Source organism: Pavona decussata, unplaced genomic scaffold, assembly GCF_977016875.1.
Source record: "Pavona decussata unplaced genomic scaffold, jaPavDecu1.1 SCAFFOLD_11, whole genome shotgun sequence".
Classification (NCBI taxonomy): domain Eukaryota; kingdom Metazoa; phylum Cnidaria; class Anthozoa; order Scleractinia; family Agariciidae; genus Pavona; species Pavona decussata.
In genome coordinates this window covers 5079497-5102500 of record NW_028145434.1, presented here as the reverse complement: position 1 = coordinate 5102500, position 23004 = coordinate 5079497, and the positions used below count along the sequence as shown (strand labels likewise).

The following is a 23004-nucleotide window of genomic DNA, read 5'->3' as shown; positions in this document are numbered from 1 at the left end:
CATGACTCAAAGGCATATTTTAAAACATCAATTCAAAGTAAATATGTGAACCAGCCATCAATTTCCCCCTCCTCCTCTGAGAAAAAGAAATTGATGAATCACTTATTCTCGGGCTTTGGAGAGTGCATTAGTCCAGAAAATATCTATACCCCTCCCATAGAATGTTTACAAGTGTGTATGTTTGTTTGGACCGCCTCGCCCCCCTATAACCCCTTCCCCTGGATAATCATTCTGTTGTGTGATATTATTCTTCCAACCAGGAAGGGGACCATGTTTATGTGTGTGGAAGCATATCAGGGACATACGCTGATTATGCTCTGTGCAATGCCAACGCTGTTCGTCTATTACCTGACCACATATCCTTCAGCCAAGGAGCAGCAATTTATGTGCCTTATTATACAGCTTACAGGGCACTGATGACAGCTGAGGCTTTAGTCTATAAATTGTTGTTTTAGGGCATGGTATGCCCCCTTTGGAGGTTGAGAGGGCCCTAGGTCAAAGGTGGGTCCAAGGTACAAAAAACGTCTCATACAAAACTGATTAAGAATAACTGATAAATTGGTGGGCAGGTGTAAAATTACAACATTATTTTTGAGATATGGGCTTTTTGTAAGTAGCTTAATGGCAGATGCAGTTAGTTGTGTAGCATTTTCAGGTCATGTGGTTCAGAGTAAGCTCAAAATTTGAGCTCTAACTAACATGGTCATTTTCAATGTGACCATGTTAATTAGACGAAGTTCAGTTACTTGCCATAAGATGCAACCTAATAGTGAAATTTTTGTGCCGCATATGACATGGTCATGCAAATTTTAGCACTAATAATATATCCTGCATTGCTGCTTCCCAGAATATTAACCCTGTGGCAGTGGTGATAATAGCGATGATATTGATGCTGATAATGATGAAGGGTACATGTGGTGCAGTCTGAGAATGTTTCAAGAATGACCATTTTCATCAATAGCCTTCCTTACTAAAATTTGTTCTTGGCACTCACAGTGTGATGATGGGCTAGTTCAATTTTATGTGCCAAAATGAATATATTTATTTTAGATTTGGGGTATATTCCACAGTGCCACACTGTAGAATAAGCTGACTGTGACAGTGGTGATGACAGTGACAATTTTGATTTTGGTGATTAAAAACAATTGTGATAATTGTGGTGGAGGTGTTCTCGGTGATGATGATTGTGGTGATGATGATCATGATGGTCAGGTGATGATGAGTATCAATAAACTGATGCAAAAAATGATGGTCATGATGATGACGATGACGATGACGATGACGATGACGATGACGATGACGATGACGATGATGATGATGATGATGATGATGATGGTTAGAAACTCAAATTACATGTACACTGTATGTGTTGGGCTGCCATTCATTTTCTTTGTACTGGCTTGAAGTTCATTGTGCTTTATTACACACAGGCTGCAAGCTTAAAGGCATGAGAGAACGTTTTAATCCATGGAGCAAGTGGTGGGGTAAGTATACAAGGATCAATTCATTTATTTCCCGGTAAGCAAGGTTACTTTGTAAGAAACATGCTTTGCAATTGTACAGTCATGTATTTGGCAATGTTAGCAATTATAGGAGTTCAGCCTTGCATTGAATGTAACTTATTTCATATATTTTTGAAATTAGTACTGTAGATCATTTGTTAAAATGACAGACTGACATAAAATGGAACAAAATTTGATTAATGAATTTGGAAATCTTTTGTAAGCAAAGAGTTACATCCCAAATTTTATTCCATAGGCATACATGTATAAAACAGCAGTTGTATGATTTAAAAGTAGCCTAAATCATGTGGCAGATGCGATTAGCAGAACGTGACCAAAATATTATTTACAAGCTTAAGGTTAATAAGGCAAATTTTAAGCAAGCTGACAATCCTTTTTCAATTTCTTTTTTTATATTAAATAAATTATAATAGTTAAAAAATTCCATTTCCACATGATGAATTTTATGTTATACAGGTTGGCTTAGCAGTTGTGCAGTTGGCGGGTTCTTATGGAATGAGAGTTCTAGGGACTGCAGGAACCAGTGATGGTGAAAAGGCAGTGAAACAAGCTGGTGCATCTCTGGTGTTTAACCACAGACAAGAGGGATATGTTCAAAACATTCTGGTGGGGCTACTGTTAACTTTAATTTCTCTCTGTTTGTTACATGGTTGGTGTTAATTTTTGAAAGTGTATAGCTGCAGCAACCAAGTTGAAATATTGTGAGATCATTGATAGAAACCTTTGCATAAATCTCTAATAAACCTCAGGGGGCAGAACTCACATGCTCCTCTGTGATAGTTCATGTACATAGAATGTTTTCATAATTATTACTTGAGCTGTACAATGTACATGTATTAGCTAAATATTTTTGAACTTGCTATTTTATGCATGTACACAATCAGATACATTAATGTACAAATTAAAAATCTTCTCGATTAAATAATTTGTGATTACAGCTGAACTTAAGGCATACTAAGAGTGGTTTAGGTAACTTAAGAGCAGTTCTAAATAATAATAATGATGATGATGATGATGATGATGATGATGATGAAGAAGAAGAAGAAGAAGAAGAAGAAGATATAAACTTTATTTCTTCCCCACTAAGTAAGGACACCCATCTAAGAGTCCTTAAAAGACCTTAAGAAACCTTAAAAGGTTTACAGTATGTTCTCTTTCCAACTATGTGCAACCGTTCTTTTTGCATCACAGCTCTGAGAATCATTTTATGTATTCTGATAATCAAATAAAACGAAGGAGCATGGATTTATGTTAACTTTTCTTTTTTCTGGATAAAATATGAAAAGTATGATTTTTCTTTCCCGTTTGTATCATCATTTTCATTGTTCTAAGCTCTCAGATGGGGCTTCAGTAGGTGTACACTTATACATGTATTATTATTATTATTAAGCTCAGTGGTAGAGCACTTGCACCAGTACCACTATAATGACAAAGGTCTGCATGGATTCAAATTCTGTTCAATCTAAAGAACTTTGCTGTTTGTTTATTAGATGATTTAGATGATCACAACACTGGTGATAACTCTCATCATTTTCTTGTTGTTACAGGATGCAACTGCTGGTTGTGGTGCTGATGTTATTGTGAAGATGCTGCCAAATGCCAGTCTTACAAAAGACCTTCAGGTTGTTGTAGTAAAGGGGCGCATAGGGGTATGCCTCACTTAAATGCTTATGTATGCTGTATGTAGATCAAGTATAGGCTAATGTAAAAAAAAGTTTCATATGTTAATGGGTACTTCTATGAATCTATACCCTATCCCTTTCGAGCTGGTAAGTTGCTTTGTATGTTAGTCAATTTTTGGAGAGACTCTACTAATTGTTGTGTCGTTTGATAGTTTTTTTTTGTACATTTACATGTATTTGAAAACTTTCTAATTAGCCTGTATCTTTCCTCAGTTTTCAGGACCCCTTCAAGTTAGCATTCTCTTAGCTAAGATTAAATTGTCATATAATTATATAGAGTATAAAATGATCGTCATCTTTTCCCCCTAAAAAAGCTGGTAGAACGAATATACAGTATAATGAGGTTACTTTCCCTGAGAATATTGTGTGGCTCAGAAAATAAATTATGTTTAAGTAAAACTTGTTTGTTTATGTTCAGAAGAAAGAAACAAAAAACAAAAGAAGAACTTAAGGAAAATCATGTAGTTTGCAATATTTTAAAATTTTATTAGTCTGCAGGCAGCCATGCTCATGATGAATCATATCAAATGTGTACTATAATATTCAAAGTGGGCAATTTTTTCAGGTTGTTGGCAACAGCGGAACAATTGAAATTAATCCAAGAGATATGATGGCTAAGGAGTCCAGTATTGTTGGTGTCATGTTAGGTCAGGCTACTGAGGTATTAACAAAATTATTAATGAAAATCAAATATTTTATAGCTTATAACAGTTGTGTGCAAACTAACAATAATTATTCCATGAGTCCAATGGCCACACCTCGAAATGACATTAAAAGTTCAAATCTCCCAACTTTAACTTTGTTTAACATGCTTATGGTAAAGTAGCTACATGTATGCTTCTAATCTCTTTATGCTTCATGTACATGTTTTTAAAAGGGCCAAAGTTTTGTGCAGATAGTGTGAAGCACTTGGCAAACATGGATGAGACTCTATCTCTACACCACATAACATTACAGTGTATTTCGTGGACAAAGTACCAGCTATTTAATCTGGCTTGTTATTTGCACATTTGTTTATTTATTAGGATGACAAGTAAGAGATAACAGCTGCAATAACTGCCGGGATGCAGGCAGGCTTTTTGAACCCAATAGTAGGACAGGAGTACCAGTTACCTCATGCTTCAGAAGCGCACAGGGACATTATAGAAGGCAAAGGAGCAAAGGGAAAAGTGGTATTATAATTGGTACCCTGATCGATCACTGAAGGAGAGGGCTCAAGAAGACCAACAGTCAGGTTGTTGTGCTATTGGTAAAAATAATTCATTAAAAATTTAGTAATTTTGTTTTAAATAATATGATTTGTTGAATATTTCCATTTAATGCATTTACAGACTCTCACATATCTCAGAGCGTACTATGCATTAAAAGCTGTAAAATAAGCTACAGTTTTGAAGTATTCCTATCACAGGAGTCGATCAGTGAAATTTTGTAGTTTTAATTTTGTCGTTTTTAAAACCATTTCTATGAACGAGCTGACTTACCCAGTTCAAGCTGGGTTTTTCTTTACCCTTTTGTAAAAATGGACCAAAAAAATTTGTTACAACAACAACAACAATCTTTACAACAACAATCTTTATTCGTGCCCAGAAATTATACAGTGTTACATTAATACAAGAAAGAAAAATTACTAAAGAAGAGGGCACAGCCACTTAGAAATAGCAAGCTAATCGAGCTAAGTGGCTGGGCCAAGCGGAAAAATTTGCAAATACCCTACATTGGTAGGGAAGTGAACGTGTTTAAATAGAGTGACCAGACATATGTTTTGTGCATTCATGTATTTATGTACATCAATATAAAATGTTGTTGCTTTGAAGCAGGAACAATCTGAGAGATTACAAGGGGTATTTAGCAATAGTACTCTCTTCTTACAGTACAGTTTGTACATTGTACGTGCAGGTGTGCATAAAACACATACCACTAAATAAAGAATGAGAATTTTTTCACTGATAATCTATATTTATTTAACAGTAAAAGTATTGAGGGAAGAAGAATAAAGAAATAACAAATGTCATAGTAATAATGATAATAATAATTATGATAATAACAATAACAACAACCTTTCTGCATTTAACTTGGGGTCATTAATTGTTTAATTTTTTATTATTTATTAAAGCAATTATCCAGAAGCTGGTCCTCATTAGCATAAGTAAACTGTTCTTTTTTTATGACAAAATTGATGTCTTCTCTTCGCAACACAAACGACAACAAAACTCTATTATATTACAGGTACAGTAAATAAATTACTTCCACCTGCAAGTAGTTGACTAATTGAGGAGGGAAGAAAAGTAAAAGGAATTACAAATATCATAGTAATAATGATAATAGTTATTATGATAATAACAATAACAACAACCTTTCTGTGTTTAACTTGGGGTCATTAATTTTTTTCTTTCTTAAAGCAATTATCCAGAAGCTGGTCCTCGTTAGCATAAGTAAACTGTTCTTTTTTATAACAAAATTGATGTCTTCTCTTCGCTAACACTTGAAAGGATAGTTAGAGAATTAACGTGTTTGATCGCTTCAACATGTCTTCGTATGAGGGTTATGATATCTTTATTCTCATCTTTTGAAGAACTTCTGCTACATCAGAGACCCTTTTACCCTCAGAACCAAGTATTTCCAGAAGCTCTTTTGTTGGGCTTCCATTATCCCTCTTGTATGCAATTTCCAAGTATTTGAGAACATCTTTGGAAATGCCAAATGCAGTGCCTAGCTGCTGCCAACCATAGAGACGTCCCCCCTCCAAAGGCACATCTAACTTTTTGATAAGTAGGTCTTCAAGCTGAGGAGATATGTCTGACAGTGGAGCTGTTAAAAAAGAAAAATAATAAATATATAAATATATCAATATTTAAGTGTCAATGTATTCAGCACAGAGAACAAATTGGGGACACTTTTCACATCCAAAATGGGATTAGAAATGATGGTTTTTTTAAGGAGAGGAAATCAACAACAAACTTCCACACAGGACGAAAGGTAATTAGAAAGATGTATTTCTTCAGTCAGTGACACAGGCATACTCAGAAAAAATATGATTTTTCTATAAATGTAGAATGTATGACTTTCCTTTTACTAGCATAGATGTTAAGAAAAGAAAAATAAAAATAAAAAAGGTACAAGGTAAAGTTGTTGAGCAAACTGGAAACATAAATTAATTAAGTACCAAAGCTGAGGCACTCCTGCAAGTTCCTTTTAACCTTTTTGGATAAAATTCAGCTCATTTTTAATGACTGTTATTAATTGTTTTGATGCCGCTTTCTGGCCCTCGCCATGGCCCATTGAAAATGGAATGAAATTTGGATGTTCATAGTCACTATCATAGGGAAACATAACAGCTGTTTTGATTATAGGCTTACTGAAAGTGTTAAATGTTTCTTTGGCTGCAGGTGGGTAAGCGTGCAAGTGGTTTGCAACTCATATTGACTTGTTCCGGGTTGTTCTTACTTTGAAAATACCTCCAGGTTGTCTTGGGCAGTTCGTTAATAAACAAGGCTCTTAGTTTGAAATGTAGCATACCTTTGATAAAAATACTGGTGAATTCCCGACACAATAATTTGTAGCCCCATAAAATTCTTTTAATAAATAAAGAAATGTCTTCGTCATACCTGTAGTATCCTTCGTGGGTGATTAACGATTAAAATACTAACTTAGGGTACTGCGAAAAATGATACTTCTAACGTGTCTCGTTAAAGCTAATGAACTAATGAATGTGAATCATTTATGACTTACCCTCAAGCTCATCAGCATTTAGTTCAACAGAGGTGTGGTCACTGGAAGTGTCTGATATTTCTTTCAAGAAAGAAAGAAAAATTGGAAAAAACTTAGACATAATAATTGTGGGGACATATATTAGTAAGATAGTAAAAGGCAATTGTTGGTAAACTTTTAAACACGACATCCTGAAGGTTCTGGTGTTAGTATCACTTCTCTTAACTTTGAAATGACAATAAATGGAAAGTTCTACCCTTGGCTTGCATACAAAGGCTCCTTCCTTGTCGTTTTGTCTACCAGCCAGAGGCTGGTCAAAGACAATTCCATGTTCGGTGATAAATTTCTGTCATGTCCCACATGACAGACACTTTTCTTATTGAGAAGAATTTTATTCTTGAGTAAAAGTACATCACATTGAAATTTGCTAAATTTTTACTACAAGGACTTGTGAACATGTTTGGGTACAATTATCGTTATACAAGCAAAAAGCAATAAAAACCGAAACAAGCAAGCAGAGAAACAAACCTGCAGGCTTTTTTGTCTTTGTCATGAAATGTGCTCTTACTTGATGTAATCAGAACTATTAAATTATGGATCTACTCAATGTATATTTCCGAGACCTTTCTTTACTTTTTTTTTTCTTTCTTTTATTCACAAGTAAATAGAGCGTTTTCATTCACGTGAATACCGGCCATATTGGTTTACTGAAACAAAAGAAAGTATTTGCATAAAAATAGAGTTCAATTCCCAGAGGTTTAGTTTGGGACACCAACATGGCCGCCATTTCTTTGTTTTGGGACACCATCATGACCGCCATGACGTCATGTGAAAACTATATTTTGGCCACATTTTAAATTGTTCAGTTGTTTAAGTGGCCACCTTTGAAATTGTCTTACCTGACTGTGGCCATGATTCACCTAGCAATGGATATACGTCCTCATCATACTTGTTGTAACATATACATGCTGTCAGTATCGTGCAGCCAGGTGACCTCTGTGTTTGTCCTCTGGGTAGGGTTTTGCAGCAAACGAGGGATCCCATTATGCGAGTCTGCTAAAATCGTGCAAAGTGCAATTAGCAAGAGTTTTCATCGCGGTGATAAACTTCTTTTTTAACAAGGTATTAATGCGTTTTAAAGCTGGCCCTCACAAAAAGAACTCCAGAAAGGAAACAAGACTGTAACAATGCTGTCTTTAATTGGATGCGTGTAGACTATGTATGTGAGACCTTTATCATCACGTGACTGTTCCTTTTAACACAGCTGTGAGTTGAGGTTTTCCACCTTTGTGGTTCAAGGATTTCTTTATGTACATGTACATTTCCGCACATCCCAGCCTCATTTTTAACCTGTTACAGTTTCCCGTAGTAGTAAAAGAGACTTTTACAAAATGTGAACGAACTTAAATTTTATGACTATAGCATGGAGTTCGAGTTCGAATTGAGTTCTGATTAAGCGTGAAATGACTTATCCCTGGTTTCAACATGTATATTCTCTTTACTGGTACCCAGTTACTTCTTATGGAACTAGTGGAGAGAAGTTGCATTTATGGTGATCATTTTATTTTCTCTTATGACCTGTATGTTTCATGGTGCATAAATATCAGGCCTATGTGAAAGAAACCTTTCGAAGTTATGCCATCCTAACTCTCAAAACGCACACCACTGGGCAATCTGAGATATTTACACCAATGCCAAACTGTTTTCTTAAAACTAAGGTTAACTATAAAATCAGTGGTTGGCTTGTTAGGAACAGTGTCCAGCCATATATTAGTCATTTTTATTATGCAAAATCAGTAGTTTCCTTCACGACCAGGATACAAAATAAGGGCTAAAATGTCGAAAGTTCCGCCCGAATGTTTATCTTGATTTCTGGAAAAGGTCCTATTCGGAACAGGCCTCTTAATTAAGGACCTGGCACCGGTCAAATTAACCGTCTGTGAACACAACTTTGCCCAGCTGCTTTTAACATCTTAACCAATGTTTTCAATGAAATAACATATCCTGCCTTGGTGCAATAACCCCTCGCCTAACCGTTCAAAATCTTAATGAAACCCGTACTGAGTGTTCCAAAGTCAAATTTTATGAACCGCAATCCTTCACTTTGCTACCAAAATGGTTCTGTTATGGTCTGTAGAGATCTGTAGAGTTGTCTTTATCCAGTTGGGCTAGATATATTCAGTTTAAATCTCTTGACCGCCGGTTAAGAAATCCAGTTGATAAACTGTTGTGTTCTTTCACTTTTGCCATCCTATCCTTTATACCAAGCTACGAGTTCTTTTTGCTCTGTATGGTCTTTTTTTAAATCCTTTTCGTCGGTACATTTAATGGTATTTGGAAATTTGGAGTTTTGGAAAATGGTTGGTTGGACATTAGCCATTTCTTTTTTTGTTCTTCTTGCTTACTTGCGCGCTTACTTCCTTACCCTACATTTACCGTCTCTCGATCCCTCATTCTCTCCTTTTTTACGATTAATTTGTAAAATCAACGATAACCCAGAGTTCGAACTTAATCCATCCATTCCTGACAATGCCCAAAGTACATTTTAAAAATCAACTTTAGATCACGTTAACGAACTTAACAACAAGAACCAAAATAAAAAAAAGTGGGATTTAAAAACTTAATAAAAATTTAAATTTAAAATTTCCGCGCGCTTTGTATGTAAATTTAAATGAATGTGAGGCGTTTGCTATTCGTTAGTGCGTTATTGCTCTCTGGCTTACTGCAAGGCGTTCAAGTAACATTCTACAAGGACAGAGCGAGTGAAGTGGATAGAAAAGATTAAATTGATGGTGAAATGGTGAAAATGACGGAGAAAAAAAATAGAAAAGATTAAATTGATGGTGAAATAGTGAAAATGACGGAGATAAAACGACGTTTGAGCGGTAACGTGTTTAATACGAGTGGTCGGCGGGAAGCTACCGCGCTATTGAATAAAAAATAAATATGTGTGGTTAAGTCTTGGGTCAAAACAGTGGAATCTCGATTATTCGAACTCTCGATTTTTGAAACTCCCGATTCTTTGAATCAAAAGTTGTTACCCTTGGATTTGCTTCAGTCAGATTTTTACCTCCGATGTTAAGCACTCGCGATTTTTAAACCAAATTCAGTTTCCCTAGGAGGTTCAAAAATCGGTATTCCACTGTATTTCTTGTACTAAGGCTAGAAATGTGTAACCCAAAGTTCGTCATTTCATACAAAAAGCAGACGTAAAATCGCCTGACTTACGTTAGATTACATGCAGCCGCCGTCTAAAAGTTATTTGTTTGCAGCAACAATTCAGAACTTTGGAGGTAGTTCGCGGTTTACGACATGCAGTGTCATTTCTGTTGTCTTTTCTGATTGGTTCGATCCTTCACGAGGAACCAATCAAAAGCAGTTGCATAACCAAGATCCAGGTCCTTTAATCTCTGCCCTGAATTGGCCGGAAGTAAGCAAATTTCTTGATAGTAATATTAAGAAATATAGTATATAATAGATAACAATTTCGTAACGTAATGTTCACTTCCCTTCTCTCGAAGACAGGAAACTTGAGTCAGTTGATGTTCAGGTACGTTTAGCATTTCAGTGTGATAGACTGGTATGACTGTCAAATGGATATGCTTGTTTATCTTTCTTGTTTGCCATACAGTTGACAGACGAGCAAAATGTTGAAAGCGTATGATATGGAGAGCAAATGACGTTTCTGCTATTTATTTTATGGTATTGACCAGTTAGTGAAAATCCCTCGGGGCCACTGCAAGAGAGCACCTGAAAGTTGGAAAAAATAGCCACGTGTGAGAGTCATATCTTGTAAAATACCTGAATATTTAGCGTTGCTCACTCCAATGGTACCACATGTGAGCTTTCTATTGCTTTATAACCTGCATGTGTTGTCCTTAGCGTTGAAGCTTACATTGTGAGAACCAAACTCCGCGGCCCAAAGTTTAGCTGTGGGAGTGAAATGTTTAGCTGGGATTTAAAAGAACTCCCAGCTCCCCGTTCAGTAGTGAAGTTGTGGGTAGTCATCAAACATGTCGAATTTGCTACGGTGAGTGGCGCGGTATTTTCATCCCAAGGCCATCGGCTACAACAGAGCTTAATCAAGTAGCAGCTCAGGAACGGAATGGTTGTTTTGAACTGGACTGAGTGTACTGCTTGGCGAGCTTGAAGTTGTTGAATTAAAAAATATATGTATTCTTGCTGAATAGAGCGAACCTCGTGGTTAGGTGACCGATTACACGTTATAGTTAAATATCGGCCACCTTTAGAGAAAACAACCTTAATTACTTTTAGAACACTTTTTCGTTACATAGACTCGAAATGTACAACCGAAAAACGCAAAGAAACCTTAAAATTCACAAAAACGTACCATAGATTTGCGATCATTTCGTCCGAGCAAACCTGACTACAAGTGTAAATTTTCAGCTGACATGTGTCACGTAGCGTCACTTCTGTTTTGATTGGCTAACGTACTTCGCTTATAATCAGCTCTGTTTTTGATTGGTTCTGGTGCACAACAAGATCCGACTGACTACTTTCGTTTGAGTGTTGAGTCTTTCCCATTTAATGAATGCCAAATAAACATGCTAGTTAATATTCCTTGTTTTTGGTTAGAAGAAGGTTGACAGGTAACCAAATGTGAAGGACCCTTTACATAATTGTCCGCTATTTAATTTATTTTCGATATGGACAAGTTAATGAAACTCCATCGAAACCACTACGAAAGTGTACCTAAAAGTGAATAAAATGAATGCTTCGCTCTCTCATCACCACCACCTAAGCATTGTTACACTCCAACCACATAAGAGGATTTATTGCGTTAAAGCTAGCGCGTTTTGCCGGTAATGATAACTGTATTGCCAGAAAGAAACCTACCTTTCGCTATCATACTGTCTGCTTTTACTGTCTTCATCATGTGTCTCCTTACCAGCGGACTAAGAAGGGACGCCCGTTCATGCAGTGAATCGAATGATGCTTCCGAGAGGACACGGTGGATTGTGTAGTAATAGCGGAGCTCCCACGCGCGCCGCGAGGCGCGCGCGAGCGGAGCCCCATAGCTAAGAGATTTTGGTAAACCCATCAGTGCGAGAAATTTTGGATTGGTTATGACGTCACTTCCGTCCGACCGACCGACCGACCGTACATACGTTCGCTACTCCATGTATGCCACCTTTAAATGAGACACTTAATCCCTGTGCTGTAGCCCCCTTTTTTACGGCGGGAAGTTGCATCACCAACTGCGTTTTAGAAAAAAAAAATAATAATGATAATTTTGACACAATACAAAGTCAATTTTTGTGACCAACGGAGGGAGAAAGAGCAATACGACTAGCGGCAAGAGAAACAAATTGGCCGGCACATCATCAGAATCTTGAAGTGAAATCATTTTACTCCGATCCGGCGCGACAAAACGTTGGATTTTTCCTCTTGAAGTGAAACGTTTCGCTCACTTAACGTTGTAAAAGGAACTAAAAAAGGTTGGAAATGGAATAAAAGGACTGGTTATTCTGAGAAGAGGTGAGCATATTCATGTGATTTTGTTGACAAAACTTTGCTGGATTGCTATCGTGCACGATCTTGTTTTCTTGCAGTGTTGACACGCCGTTTAATTTAAACTTAAGCTTAATATTGCTTAACTCAGAGCAGTCTTTTGAGCTCACTTTTTTTCGGTCCATGTTCATTATTTCCCTTGGAGTTTTATTTCCTAATCTCCTCCAAATTTTACCTTCCAACAGCGGGAGAAAGAGTAAGACGACTCGTGGCGGGAATTTACATGAAGGGGGACATTGATCATAAACAGCAGGCGCCGTGAGTAGAAAGTGGAACGGTGGAAAGGCAGAAAATCACCCCAAATCCTAGAACACGGAACGGGTGAGGGTTAGGTTCAAGGTTATAGTTTATTTGGGGTGATTTCCGACGTTCCAGGTTTTAGGATTTGGAGTGATTTTCCACCATTCCGCCCTTCCACCGTTCCGGCTTTTAGCGTCTCCGATCTTGAAATCTTGAAGTGAAGCATTTTACTCCGATCCGGCGCAACGAGACGTTGGATTTTTCCTCTTGAAGTGAAACGTTCCCTTCTTACTTAACGCTGTAAAAAGAACGAAAAAATCAGCAATGGAATAAAAGGACTGGTTATTCTCAGAAGAGGCAAGTACATGTATATTCATGTGATTTTGTAGACAAAACTTTGCTGGTTTTCGGCTGTTTTGCAATAAATTGATTTCTTGCAGTGTTGACACGCAGTTAATACTGCTAAGTTCAGAGTAGTCCTTTGAGCTCATTTTTTTCGGTTCCTGTTCATTATTTCGATCCCTTGGCATTTTATTTTCTAATCTGGTCCAATTTTGCCTTCCAACAGCGGGAAAAAGAGCAAGGCGAATAGCGGCGGAAAAAGACTCTTTTAGAGGCGCCACATATCATAAACAGCGGATCTGAAACAGAAATCATTTTACTCTGATCGATCCGCGAAGAAACGTTGGATTTTTCCTCTTGAAGTGAAACTTTTTGCTCACTTAGCGTTGTAAAACGAACGAAAAAATCAGCAATAGCCCACTTTGAAAAAGAGTGATGGCCTGGGTCGAGAGTAGCTGCCCAAGCGATTGTGGGGACGATAACAATAGCCATCGTCCCCCCAAACAATCCCACAATCACTTGGGCAGTTACTCTCGACCCAGGCCATCACTCTTTTTCAAAGTGGGCTATGGAATAAAAGGACTGGTTATTTCCAAAGAGGCGAGTATATTTAAGCTTAAGTCTTATATTTGATTTTGTTGACAAAACTTTGCTGACTTTTGCAAGATATTTTTTTGCAGTGTTTACACTGCAACTTGTTTAACTTAAGCTACTGCTAACTTCAGAAAAGTCTCTCGAGCTCATTTTTTCGGTCCATGTTCATTATTTCCCTTGGAGGGTTATTTTCTAATCTCATTCCTTTTTGCTTCATGTAAGAAAATTTGGTTCTCAGGTATAATTTTTAGTCAGTGAAACAGACGTCCGGTAACACTTTTTTATCGACTTAGCTAGCATAAGCTAAGTACTGACAAGTTTTTCTCGCATATATTTCTAATTTTTGCATTTATTTCTGACAATCTTCACAGAGAACAAACACAAATACTGGGATATTTCTTTTCAAAAAACGTTGAAAGCGAATGTAAAATTAGTCAATAGTGTGACCTCATTTTCATCATAACATCAAGCGTACGCAAAATTTGTTCGCTTGTTTGTACAAATTTTTGAAGATCGTCGTTTAGTTTATCTCTGTTCTGATTGTTATGAATTATCACAGTTTTTTTTCCATTTATTACTCCAGGATACATGTATATTTTAAGTCTGTTTCATGGTTATTGTAGCCTTTTTCTCTTAGGTTTATGTACGGCTTTTTGTTGATAAACAACATTTGCCAGACAGTGACAGTTCGCCTCGATCATCTTTAAAACTAAAAAGAATAATAACAACAACAAAAATACTTTGAACGTGAAGAAAACTATCAAAACTCGATAAATAGCCAATCCCGTCCTGAATATTTACCTACAGTTTACATAATATTTTGATATTTTTTTTGTACCCCCACTCACATCCATGTAGCTTAGAACGTCAGTTCTGCTGAAATGGGTTTTTGGGTTTCAAGAGGATACCTTATTACCTTTATGTACCTTGTTGTATAGCAGATAGTATTTTTATTTGCATGAGGCCGAGTAGAGTTAAGGTTTAATTTTCAAGCGTCAGGGGTATTTTGCAGAATACCGAACGTTGAATCTATGGAAGTCCTTTAATTCAGTGGCTGCCATAACAACAAATTAAAGCTAACCGTCTGTATAATCAGTGCTTAGCCCTAAACAGAAAAGAAAAGTGCTTAGACCTTGATAACTTTGTTCATTTCTTTCCATGCTTTATCTTCGTAATTTCATAGTGAGCTAGTCACAGTCGTCTTCTAAATTTCTTTGTCTGATTTGTCATGAAATCTGAAAACATTCCATTTTATAGATCTAGAACTGCCATCAGAAATGGCATCTCAGCCACTGAACTGCAGGATAAGTCCTTTCCAGCCAGCTTTCCCCCAGCCACTGCTTTCGTGTGCTCGATGAATCCTGATGCGGTAATCAGACTTGCATATTCTGGACAATTCAGCATCTCAGAACCTGACCTCATCAAACAATAGCATTATCCAAAACGTGAACTAATAGGGAAAAATTTAAAAATCATCATAGGCCCCATCTGCATAAATTATGAACCTTAACTCAGGAGTGTTTTAAGATTTGCCACTGCCTCAGGGCACAAAAGCCATGCACAGAGGGTGTAACCTTTACTAGTGGGTTTAGATCTTGTGTTTTAATAGCTGTAGCAAAAAATAATTGATGTACAGTTGTAAGCTTTTTATTTATCATCACAGATCATGACAGATGTGATGAAAACACAGTATGGCTCATGAATCACTTTGTTAATGGAAGTTCTTGTTGAGGCAATTCATAAACTTGTAAATTATCCATTCTTGTGTGAAAGCTTCTGACTGTGCACTTTTCCCATCAAGGGATAGATCCAGTTGTGTATTAATTTTTTTACCTTTTGGTAAATGTTGATGTGATGGCAGGAGCCAAATCGAATGGGCACTTGCTGAGCATATAAAATTTTTCTTCAGCAGTAAAGATTTTAATTAGTTGGCCTGATGTAGGGCTATTGCTCTAGCATGTTGTGTACAACAGAGATTGGCCACTGGATGTCTGGGCCTACAATAGCTGTGTTTATAAGCAACAGTCAGCACTGTCACTCAATCATTCTTATAACTATTGAATTGATAGAGGCTACAGAAATATGCTGAACAAGGGGCATTCCCTGTATAGTTTACAGTGCAACGAACTCAACTGGGGCCACCCAACATTGATCAGCCAATCACAGGTCACGTTCACAACAAAGGAGTCTGGCTTTGGTAGTTGGTAAACCAATCAAAAACGAGAGCATTTCTTTAAATTTCAAAGAGTCAGTCTTATCGGTGGCCCCGGTTGAGTTTGTTGCACTGTACATGTAAGACAAAACCTCGCCTTACCTTTAGTTATATATATATTTTTTACAAAGCCTGAATATCAGCTGTTTATATCAGCTGAGATTAGAGACTGATATATATTCAGGCCATGTTTAATGCAACCAGACCCTTTTGATAACTGTGATTTAACAGACAAAAGGTGAAACTTCTTATCAGCCATCTCTTTTAATTGAAAGAAAAATTCAAAACTTGGTAGTGGGTAATGAATTATGAAATATGAACAGTTATTTATTTTTACAGTGCAATCTCAGTTATTTGAACTATTAATGTTTTTCAGCACTCCCAATTCTTTGAACAGATAGTTGTTAATTCTCTTGGATTTGCTTCAGTCAGTTTTTTGCCTCCTATTTTTTGAACAAAATTTATTTTCCCTAAGAAGTTAAAAAAAAATTGGTACTTCCACTGCAGTGATTGCCACATTACATTATTATGAAAATGTTAATATGCCAAGTAAATTGTTTTCTTTTACTTTGTTTTGATTATCCAATAATAACTGTTACTTTTCATGGGTTTTGTGACATCAGTAACCAGTGCTACAGTTTTCTACACCTTATCACATAGTCTGGTATAACTTTTTCAGTAACATAAGGAAAAACACTAAATAATATTATTTTCCTTTTCCATTCTGTACAGTGTTTATGTAAAATCTTTATTTATATAGAAATAATTTAATCCACTGATTGTTTTGGAGAAAAAAGTGATAAAATGCTTTTAATTTGAAATATTTCAAGCAAAGTATAATGTTGTACATCATTTTGTGAATTCAGAAGAGGACTATTGCTATACATCAACTCTCTTTAGGCACTCTTGTTCCTTCTATTTTTTTCTCTCGGAAAAACAGGATGATGAAAATTAAAGTAAGGAATATTTTTTAGAAAATGCTTATTAAAATTAATGATACATGGTTGGTATTTTGCTGTGTAAAAATGAATGGGACTTCTCAGATGAGGTGCTATCCATAAACTGGAGTGATGAGGCTGCAGGAGTGTAGTGTTTAGCAGTCTAATGACTTCTTAAATTGGGATTTTCCTTGTAAGGACAGAAAGGTTAATGAGTTGGAGCAAGGCCTGTTCCTTAATTGAGAAACCAGATAAATAAAACCTGCAGTGTAAATTTTTGTGGTGGAAGGAAACTGCTTAGTTTTCTTTTCAGTACCACCTCAGTTAGGAAATGTGGTCCATGAAAGGTAAAGAAAAACTCTTTGACCTTGGCAGGATTAAAACCTATGACCCCAGGATTTTGTTGATCACTGATGGACCAAAATTAATCTCTTCACTAGGGTAATGCAAAATTTAAGTGGTTTCCTTCCCAAACAGAAATTTACACTCCAAGGATAATTTTCTGATTTCTCAGTTGTATAGTCAGTACTGCACAGCACAAAATTTCATTATCCCTTAATTGTTGTGTTATATCCAACTTTACTCCAAGTTAACTCTCATGTAGCAAAGTGTAGAAAAACTGCTGGGGATAACCGGCTCCCATAACTGCCTGATGGATTTTTTTTGGTAAAGATTTTGACAGGGACAGTTGAGGATTTGTACACAATTGTTAATTGATTCTATGTCAAACAATTTACTAACTTAATTTAAAACCAGGTACAAATGACTAGGGACTGAATTTTTTTTTCCGTTGAATAATTAGACTTATGACATTTATTGCATTCAACATAGAAAGAACGCACTCCTTTCACAGATTGGAGTTGAGATTGTATGGGAGAACCAAAGTTGATTGCATGAATGAAAGGATATTGGGAAGTATATCTGGCACCCCCAGTAGATAAATTTTTGCAGGGGCAGATGACATCATCACCCCAGCCGGACCACCAGTCAGGGTCTTTAAATAACTGAGGAGAAAGTGCTGCCTTTGCTCTGACATCTGCAAATGGTTAGACTTTCTAGTCTTCTCGGATAAGGACGATAAACCGTAGGCCCCATCTCACAATCCTTGTTTGTAAATAACTCTGTGGGACGTTAAAGAGCCCACTCACTGTTCGCAAAGAGTAGGGGACGTAGTTCCCGGTGTTGTGGTCTGGTCTTTGTGCGTATATTATCATGGTTGGGTGGGAAAATGCTCGGAGATATTAGCTGCATTAAGCTACTCTACAATCCGAGGGTAAATAAAGATTGATGATGATGATGATGATGATCACCAAATTGGCAAAGGAGAGAACCTACGCTGGGATCAAGGTCATCAAATGTACTCTCTGATCCAGTTTTGATAATTACTAGTTTCCATATATACTAAGTAGCAAAAGGCATTCACAAGTAATTGTTGTTTTGACTTTACAATATCAAGAATAAGAGGCAGCCAATTACTGCAATGGTTTCTCTGAACAAAACAGTATCACTTTGCACTCTCAAAACAAAGGAACTGATGTGATTGACAGGAAGTTATGAAAGGTTCATGTTTTCCTATCCCTACCGAAACAAATGGGAAAAATTATATACTGCATTCTTAGATTAAGTTAAGAGCAAGAAAAACATCTTGACTCTCTTGTAAATCAATATCAGTTGCATGGAACTGAGCACTTAGTTTGAGTTTATCCAAAAACCAAAATAAACAACTTTAAGTGTACAAGAATAGCTATCAACCTAGGAATAAATTTTTAAAAATGAGCTTTTCAATCTTATTTATTGAATTAATGAGCTACAAGTGCAGTTAGAAAATATAAAAATGGCACAAAGCTAATTTGACTTGAAGAAATATCTCTCCTGTAAGCAAACATCTCCAATGTGCATCTCCCTCAAACAGAACCTAAACATAAAAAAAATCACTCAATTTGACGAGAAAAAGATGAAATTTTAAATATTTTGTAAATCCCTATAACTTATAATGACTCGTTTTTCAATTGTTCCACGGTGTACTAGTTTGCAACGATCTCCTAGTATTAGTAGACCACATGAGTTGATATAACAACACTGGCCTACTATTGTCCGTATTAGCTTGCAATTTTAATATTATCTTGATTAAAGATTTCTTTTAGAAAATTGCTCCCTCGTCAGAAAAAAAAACACTACAAACAGTTTAAAGGTGTGTATGCATACATAAATATTTGAAGTCATCTTACCTCCTTAATTGACAGAGCTGTCGAACCTTTCGCCTTCCACCGACACAACAAAACCTCTTCTAGTTTTGACATTTATCACACTAAAAGTTTTCCTTCAAATCTGCTGTTAAAGGGGAACATTTCCACACAGTCGCGCAGGAAAAATAAGACGAGGCGTAGGAAAAATTCGATCGCTTCCAAACCTGAAAACTTACGCAAAAATTAAAAAGATCCTTTCTTTTTTTATCCACCATCCTAATACAGGAAGATATCTGAACACTGCTATTTTTATCCCGTTTTATCCAAATCTCTAGAACGAAGCAAAGTTTCGCCTCTTCGCTCGTTCTCAGGTAGGTACTTCATATATGGTAATTATTAATAATTACCATATATGAAGTGCCTACCATATCCAGGGCCCGTTCCGCTGGATAAGGGTAATGCAGGCTCGGAGAACGAGATTGCCGCCATTTTTTTAAATGATGGATCTGGGTACTAGGAGTCTAGGATCAGGAATCGAAAGACCTTAGATAACATAGTCTCCTTCGCAGCCGTTATTAGTGTCGTCACGCTACGCTCCGTGGGGAGGATCGTTGCGTGACGACCCTAATAACGGCTGCGAAGGAGACTAGCTATAGATAACAAGGACTGGAACCAGATTTCAGAGCCCAGTGTTTTTCGCGAAAACGTGGGTTTGGTGGGGGTGCCCATTCTCGCGGGCTCACAAACCTGGTTCCAGGAATCTCATTCCCATTCAAAAACGCGCGTGGGCTCTCAGAGGACGAGATTGGGGTACAAGCGCAAAGATCAACCAATCACCAACCCTTGCTCGGTGAAAGGAAAATTAAGAAAAAATGCCCTCTGTTACAACAAATCAGGAGCCGATGATCATGGGCTCCTGGTATTACATTGTTGATGGGGAGTTTGCTGCATATGCTTTAAAAATATATATAACTTTAGAAAGGATCGATGAGGAACTACGTCCATACGATAAGCCGAGATTTCTATAAATGCTAGCAAAAAAATTGGAGCTCCGCTTTTAGGCTTGGCTAAATATATATATTACTGATATTACACTGAGTGAATGCCATATTGTGACGTCGATTTCAACGTTTCGCTTTGCCAATAGAGGCATTTCCAACCGGAATCGTGCCTTTTATGTTTTTAACATTCTTATCAAACAAGAAACTTGGCGATGCTGGGGGTTTTCAGAATTAAAGCGAATATTTAATGAGATGGAGGCTGATATATTCAGAAGTCACGCAAACGTTACGACAATCTAGAGCGAAATAGTAAATCACCCAAACTCTTGCAAGAAAGTTAAACATGATCTTTTGGCGTGTAAGGGATTTTTGCGTCGCGCTTGGCTTAATCTTGGACTTTCCTTTGCTAACATATGCTGCGTAATAATACGTAGGATTCAACTCTAATGGCGTTGCGACTGCCTGCCTTTTTGTGAATTACGAAACACAGCAATTTGAATTTGTTCCCCGAAGCTAAAAAATGTATTTCCATGGGTGACCATGTGTGACTTAGTTATACTGGTCCTTGAGTGTATATATTTATATGGGCAACATAAACCAACAGTTGCTGCAGCGGGTACAGAAGCTGTGCACAACATTTGCTATAGTAGCAGAATCCCCGAAATCCAATGATTTTTGTCGAAGGGTTCTGGGGATTCTTCTGAAATTGAAATGAATACTTGCAGTTTGACATGCTTGCTTGATCATTTCACTGACCTTTCTGCATTTTTAAGCTGTTCGGGAATTTAATCCTTCAGTGCTCGGTTTCAGAAGGACGGGATATTTTTATCCAGTGATCAAGTCGCTATCGAGAAAAATAAAATAAATTCCAAATAACACATTGGCCCGATTATACTAAAGACGGGTAATCCGTCTGGACGAACTTGGGCAAGAGTCTTTTAATTAGTCTGATAATGACTCTGATAATCCGTCCGTGTATAAATACGGGCAACAGACGGATTATCCGTCAAGACGAACTATCTGCTTAATTCGTCTTTGCAGACGAACTAAGGTGGATGATCTGCCAGGACGGATAATCCGTCTGTGTGTATAAATGCAGGGACAGACGAACTTAGATGCCAGAATCAACACATCGTCGCTTAAAGCCAGCAGTCTCTTAACAGGAGGATACAAGATGTGTTCTCATAAACGAAGTAGTGCAAAAAAAGCTTTACGAACTGTGCCGTTGCCGCCATTTTGGCATTTGCCGCCAACTCGACGATTTGTCTTGTACCCATTCCTTTTCCTCGCGCCAGTTTCTCGCGACCTGCATTATCCGTCTAGTATAAACTGGACGAACTATGAGGCGAACTAATACTGTGTTTTAAAGTTCGTCCCGTATTTAAACTTGACGGATTAAACGACGAGACGGATAATTCTTCCAGATGGATTATCCGTCTCTAATGTAAATCGGGCCATTGTTTGGAACGATTTCCATACAGCCCCTACTTATGCTTACAATTCGTTTGTTTAATGTGGGGTAAAATGGGGCTTTGAATGCCTGGTAGCGATATATCCAGTGGATAAAGTTGTCCTCTCTGAACAGCCAACGCCAAATCTAGAGCAGTAGATTAGAAATGCTGACTACATCTGGCTGCTACATGCCGTAAACGAAACTCACCGGCAGAATTAGAATGAGCTTCTACACCACTGAAAACTCTGGCTTCTCCTAACCTATTCATACACGAATTTCGATTGAAATCCTTTTCTGTTTGCGAGAGAATGTAAAAAAAGTCCTCAAGTCTTTAAATCATTTCCGGAATAAATCATTCGCTGCATTAGCGGCAGAACTACCGAGGCAATTGAAGTTGACGATATCGTGAAAACCAGCTTTGCAATATTTGCCATACTATTTTCGAGGGTGAGAAATAGGAAATAGCATTTGTTGTGCAGATCTGCAGGCTGCTAAGCCAGACTCCAGATGTAGTATTAACATTATAGAAGACAAGACGAAAAGTGTAGTGAGTACCTCAGTGCTTACTAATCAGTATGTGGCAAGGAACGCCACGGTATTAAAAATGTATGGTGGACTCCATCACCATGATATCCTAGCTAGGCGCCTTTCTTCTGTCTACTAAAATCACCGTTAACGATAATGTTGAGATCTCACAGGGATTTTCAGTTCTTTGGTTAAAATGTTGTAATTCGTGTAGGCCATTAACTAGTTCAGCAACGTTTTTACCCCGACTGTAGTGTTAATTGTCTCCGGGAACCTTTTTGTAGGGCTTCCAGCTTATCTTTCGTAGCCCAAGTTAAAATTTGTTTCCAACTTTTTGCCAGCCCCGTAAGCATTGTCCTTTACGGTTTACATCTAGCCTTGTCCCAAGTGAATCTCAAAAACTTCAACATAGGTCATGCACGCTTTGCGTGCCTATGTTGTACCTTTGGGGTGTTGAGTCATCTTTCTTACCTGACTGATGTGTCGCATAATCAGTGTGGAGTACTAGCAGGTATTCTTCTCCAATATATCTGACATAGCAGGTGATAGTGTAAGCACTCCCCTGGGTCTGCTAAGATTGCGTCCCTTTCCAACAAACACATGTTATAACCATGACAACGAAAACCAGCAGAAGAAATCCAAAGCAGGCAAGTCCAATCAAAATGCTCGGCAGGTACTGTCTATGTTACTCTCGATGTTGGCCAGTCAGTGAATATTCATGAAAGCCATTGGGATATGGCACCTAAAAATGAATGAAATAACGACTTTGGAGGCTCATATTTTGTAAAATACATACTGGAATGTTCTGCGTTGATCAGCACTGCATAAACAGTGCTCAGTAAACTCCAACCACATATGAGGTATTAACCAAAAACTTTTCTTGTGATATGGTGGAACGAAATTGGCAGAGCGAAACCTACCTTTTGACGTCATACTGACTTTGTGCCAGGGTCCTAGACGCCGTGTATGTAGTGAATTCCGAGAGGGCACTGTGGGGTGCGTAACAGGATAGATGTTGGATTGAATCTCAAGAATGCCACACTGCGAGGTCGATTACAACATTTTACT

At 37.4% G+C, this 23004-nt stretch overlaps 4 protein-coding genes across 10 annotated transcripts in view; 3 read left to right on the top strand and 1 right to left on the bottom strand.

The window, feature by feature from the left end:
• Positions 1–455, top strand: part of LOC146488360 (zeta-crystallin-like) — a 4550-nt gene extending 4095 nt beyond the window's left edge. Inside the window, exon 2 of the mRNA XM_085120471.1 lies at positions 261–455. Within this exon, the coding sequence (XP_084976597.1) occupies positions 261–455 (195 nt within the window). The remainder of the gene's footprint in view (positions 1–260) is intronic.
• The window catches only part of LOC146488357 (short transient receptor potential channel 4-like), a 59772-nt gene that overhangs the window by 24766 nt on the left and 12002 nt on the right, over positions 1–23004 (top strand). The window lies entirely within an intron of this gene.
• Positions 649–6919, top strand: LOC146488359 (zeta-crystallin-like). 4 transcript variants are annotated; one of them, XM_085124056.1, is made up of 5 exons: positions 649–1484; positions 1980–2129; positions 3071–3172; positions 3771–3852; positions 4231–5450. In XM_085124056.1, exons 2-5 carry the CDS (start codon positions 2019–2021, stop codon positions 4233–4235), a joined length of 300 nt encoding a protein of 99 aa, XP_084980182.1. In that variant the 5' UTR covers positions 649–1484; positions 1980–2018; the 3' UTR covers positions 4236–5450. The 4 variants fall into 4 exon arrangements, 3 of the variants coding, with proteins under 3 accessions (XP_084980182.1, XP_084980163.1, XP_084980175.1); XR_014867362.1 differs by adding an exon at positions 6592–6919 and having other exon boundaries at positions 651–1484; positions 3771–4439; XM_085124049.1 differs by having other exon boundaries at positions 654–1484; positions 3771–3866.
• LOC146488358 (uncharacterized) lies at positions 4465–11903 on the bottom strand. Of its 3 annotated transcripts, XM_085124075.1 has the most exons (6): positions 11771–11903; positions 10142–10663; positions 7813–7966; positions 6935–6994; positions 5731–6013; positions 4465–5686 (listed from the first exon to the last, which is right to left on the bottom strand). In XM_085124075.1, the coding sequence occupies exons 3-5, from the start codon at positions 7955–7957 to the stop codon at positions 5748–5750; spliced, it is 471 nt and encodes a 156-aa protein (XP_084980201.1). In that variant the 5' UTR covers positions 7958–7966; positions 10142–10663; positions 11771–11903; the 3' UTR covers positions 4465–5686; positions 5731–5747. The 3 variants fall into 3 exon arrangements, with proteins under 3 accessions (XP_084980201.1, XP_084980191.1, XP_084980196.1); XM_085124065.1 differs by having other exon boundaries at positions 4465–6013; XM_085124070.1 differs by lacking the exon at positions 11771–11903 and adding an exon at positions 11265–11292 and having other exon boundaries at positions 4465–6013.

What these genes read in the sequence shown, in the direction of transcription:
- LOC146488359 (XM_085124037.1), top strand. Translation starts at nt 2,019, where the DNA reads ATGAGAGTTCTAGGGACTGCAGGAACCAGTGATGGTGAAAAGGCAGTG. An exon ending in GATATGTTCAAAACATTCTG is followed by an intron (nt 2,130 to 3,070) that starts GTGGGGCTACTG and finishes TTGTTGTTACAG; the next exon opens with GATGCAACTGCTGGTTGTGG. An exon ending in TAGTAAAGGGGCGCATAGGG is followed by an intron (nt 3,173 to 3,770) that starts GTATGCCTCACT and finishes CAATTTTTTCAG; the next exon opens with GTTGTTGGCAACAGCGGAAC.
- LOC146488358 (XM_085124065.1), bottom strand. Translation starts at nt 7,957, where the DNA reads ATGGGATCCCTCGTTTGCTGCAAAACCCTACCCAGAGGACAAACACAG. An exon ending in TGAATCATGGCCACAGTCAG is followed by an intron (nt 6,995 to 7,812) that starts GTAAGACAATTT and finishes CTTTCTTGAAAG; the next exon opens with AAATATCAGACACTTCCAGT. An exon ending in AAATGCTGATGAGCTTGAGG is followed by an intron (nt 6,014 to 6,934) that starts GTAAGTCATAAA and finishes CTTTTTTAACAG; the next exon opens with CTCCACTGTCAGACATATCT.